We start from the raw sequence: 2,108 nt of genomic DNA on the forward strand, positions 1-2,108 counted from the left end.
AAAGCATAGCAAAGTTCTCAGTGGCCTTCACATCAGAAAGGGTCTCATTTCATTGGCCCAGCAAGTCACCTGAGCATGTCATGACTTGAAGCTAGAAGGGGAAGGCTGCAGGTGTTGACAGTGTAGAGTATGTCAGAGTTCATGTCACTGGCTTAGAGAAGGCCAGTAGTCAGATCTCTATCAGTGAGCTCAGACTCCACACAGCCTCCCAACAAGCTAGGGAGTTTTCTCCCTCCACGTCCCGCCTTCCTCATGAGTTATTCTTTGGGTATCAGTTATGTGTGAGCCTCATCTTAGGTACTGCACATAAGACTACTCTTCAAAATTCACAGATCATTTTCCCACTAAGCCTTTTTTTATTGCTGCAGCCTACACACACACACACACACACACACACACACACACACATTTTTCCTTCCTCAGACCAGTCTTCAACAACAGTGTTGTAGCCCAGGGTACCCCTAAGTGCTGGGATCACAGATGTTCACTCCCACACCTGCCTTGTTCTGAATTCTTTTACTATCTTAGATGCAACTAACTGTCCTGTGTAGCATTCTTGATTGTGTCTTAACTGATTAGGGATGTGTCTCTCACGGTCATTTTTATAACTTTCCCATTGACCTGAAAAAACTTTGCAAAATACTAGACACAGAAATACTTAACCCCTTTAAGTACTCAAAGTATAAGGAACTGACTCAAACTTCAGGAAGTAGCTGTGAGGAGAGTATGACAGGAAATGACAGAAAACCTGAAAACGGAACTGAAGCAGCTGCTCGGTAACTTACCCTGAAGTGGCAGCCGCTGGACGGAGCGCCTGGTGTAGACGTGAAAAGCCATAACCAGGAATCAGTAAAGGTGGGTGCTCTGAGCTGAGGGCTTTGTGAGGGGTTGGGGAGCGCAGGGAAGTATGGACAAGAAGTCGACATAGCACTTAGTCCTTGTTAAGGGAGGTCTTTGCTAATAGGTGCTGAACTCTTGATGGCCCTAAGGACTGCATGCAGTGGTTGACAATGAGCACCTGAGGATGGGCACAAGGAAGTAGCCTGCACTCAGGGAGCATGATTGATCACATATCTAGGACCCTGGGCCCAGCCAAGTATGCCCTGGGTTCTGTTGACAATCTACGCAGCCCACTCTAAAGGGCGGCTGCCCCAGTGAAGGCAACCCACAGAATATGAAGACAAAGTGTGCCTTTGTATGGCCTCACAGGGACACAAATGCCCATGGGAAATGTAAGGGGACAGGATTTAACCACCAATGAACACTGGTGCTGAGCCAAGTGCCTTTAGGGGCCAAATGCAAACATGATTGTTCAGCTGGGGTAACTTTCTATGTCTGTGGGATCCCAGAGTGTTACAGAGGGAGCTTTGGATCAGCTGTGTTAACCCCTTAATTATTTAACATTGGGAAATAATATCCCACCAATCAGTGATTTGCCCAAGGAAGTTAATATTGATGGATTGCTTAGTCTAGTCTCTGACTAAGTAGTATAGACTCTGTGTCATGTGACAGGCAGGGGTCTCACAGGGGCCGTCACATTACTGCAGTGTCCATGGATCTCTCGACTATGGATGCCATAAGTCAGCCCTGTCATCAGGTATTGGATGTGCCCAGCATTCATTGCCTGTGTCCAGCCTCCTACTTTAAGTTAGCAGCTTTCCTGATTAGTAATCAACAGTACAAGCATAGTAAGTTATTTTGCTCTTAAACATGAGCATGAGAGGTCGACGGGAAAAATGGACTGAGACCTGGAGAATAGGGCAAGATGAGGCCATCGGACCTCACTGCTTCCTCATTGCTCATAAATGTATTTGACTTCTCCTTTCCAGTTTCCTTCTGTTGCAGAGTAGCCTGAGAGCCAGGACATGTCAAAGTGAGGCCTTAAGCTGTGGGTCATAGGTTCTCTTTACGTGTCTTACCCCCTATTAGTAGCTATTACCAACTGGGGCAGGCACAGGTGTTCTTAGTAGCTCACAGTGACTCTGGCCACTTCTCCAGTTGCTCCTTCTCACATCTTTATTTAACCTGTCTTCTTCAGATGTCTTCGGGGCTGATCTAGAGGTGATTATAAAATGCGGGCAGTGATGGAGGTTTCCAGATGGGTATAG

At 46.7% G+C, this 2,108-nt stretch overlaps 1 protein-coding gene across 1 annotated transcript in view; it reads left to right on the plus strand.

The window, feature by feature from the left end:
• The first annotated feature begins 1,567 nt into the window (after nucleotides 1-1,567).
• The window catches only part of Hcls1 (hematopoietic cell-specific Lyn substrate 1), a 34,405-nt gene continuing 33,864 nt past the window's right edge, over nucleotides 1,568-2,108 (plus strand). Inside the window, exon 1 of the mRNA XM_029544333.1 lies at nucleotides 1,568-1,597. Coding sequence (XP_029400193.1) covers nucleotides 1,568-1,597 — 30 coding nt within the window. The remainder of the gene's footprint in view (nucleotides 1,598-2,108) is intronic.

Source organism: Mus pahari, chromosome 12 (assembly GCF_900095145.1).
Source record: "Mus pahari chromosome 12, PAHARI_EIJ_v1.1, whole genome shotgun sequence".
Lineage (NCBI taxonomy): Eukaryota > Metazoa > Chordata > Mammalia > Rodentia > Muridae > Mus > Mus pahari.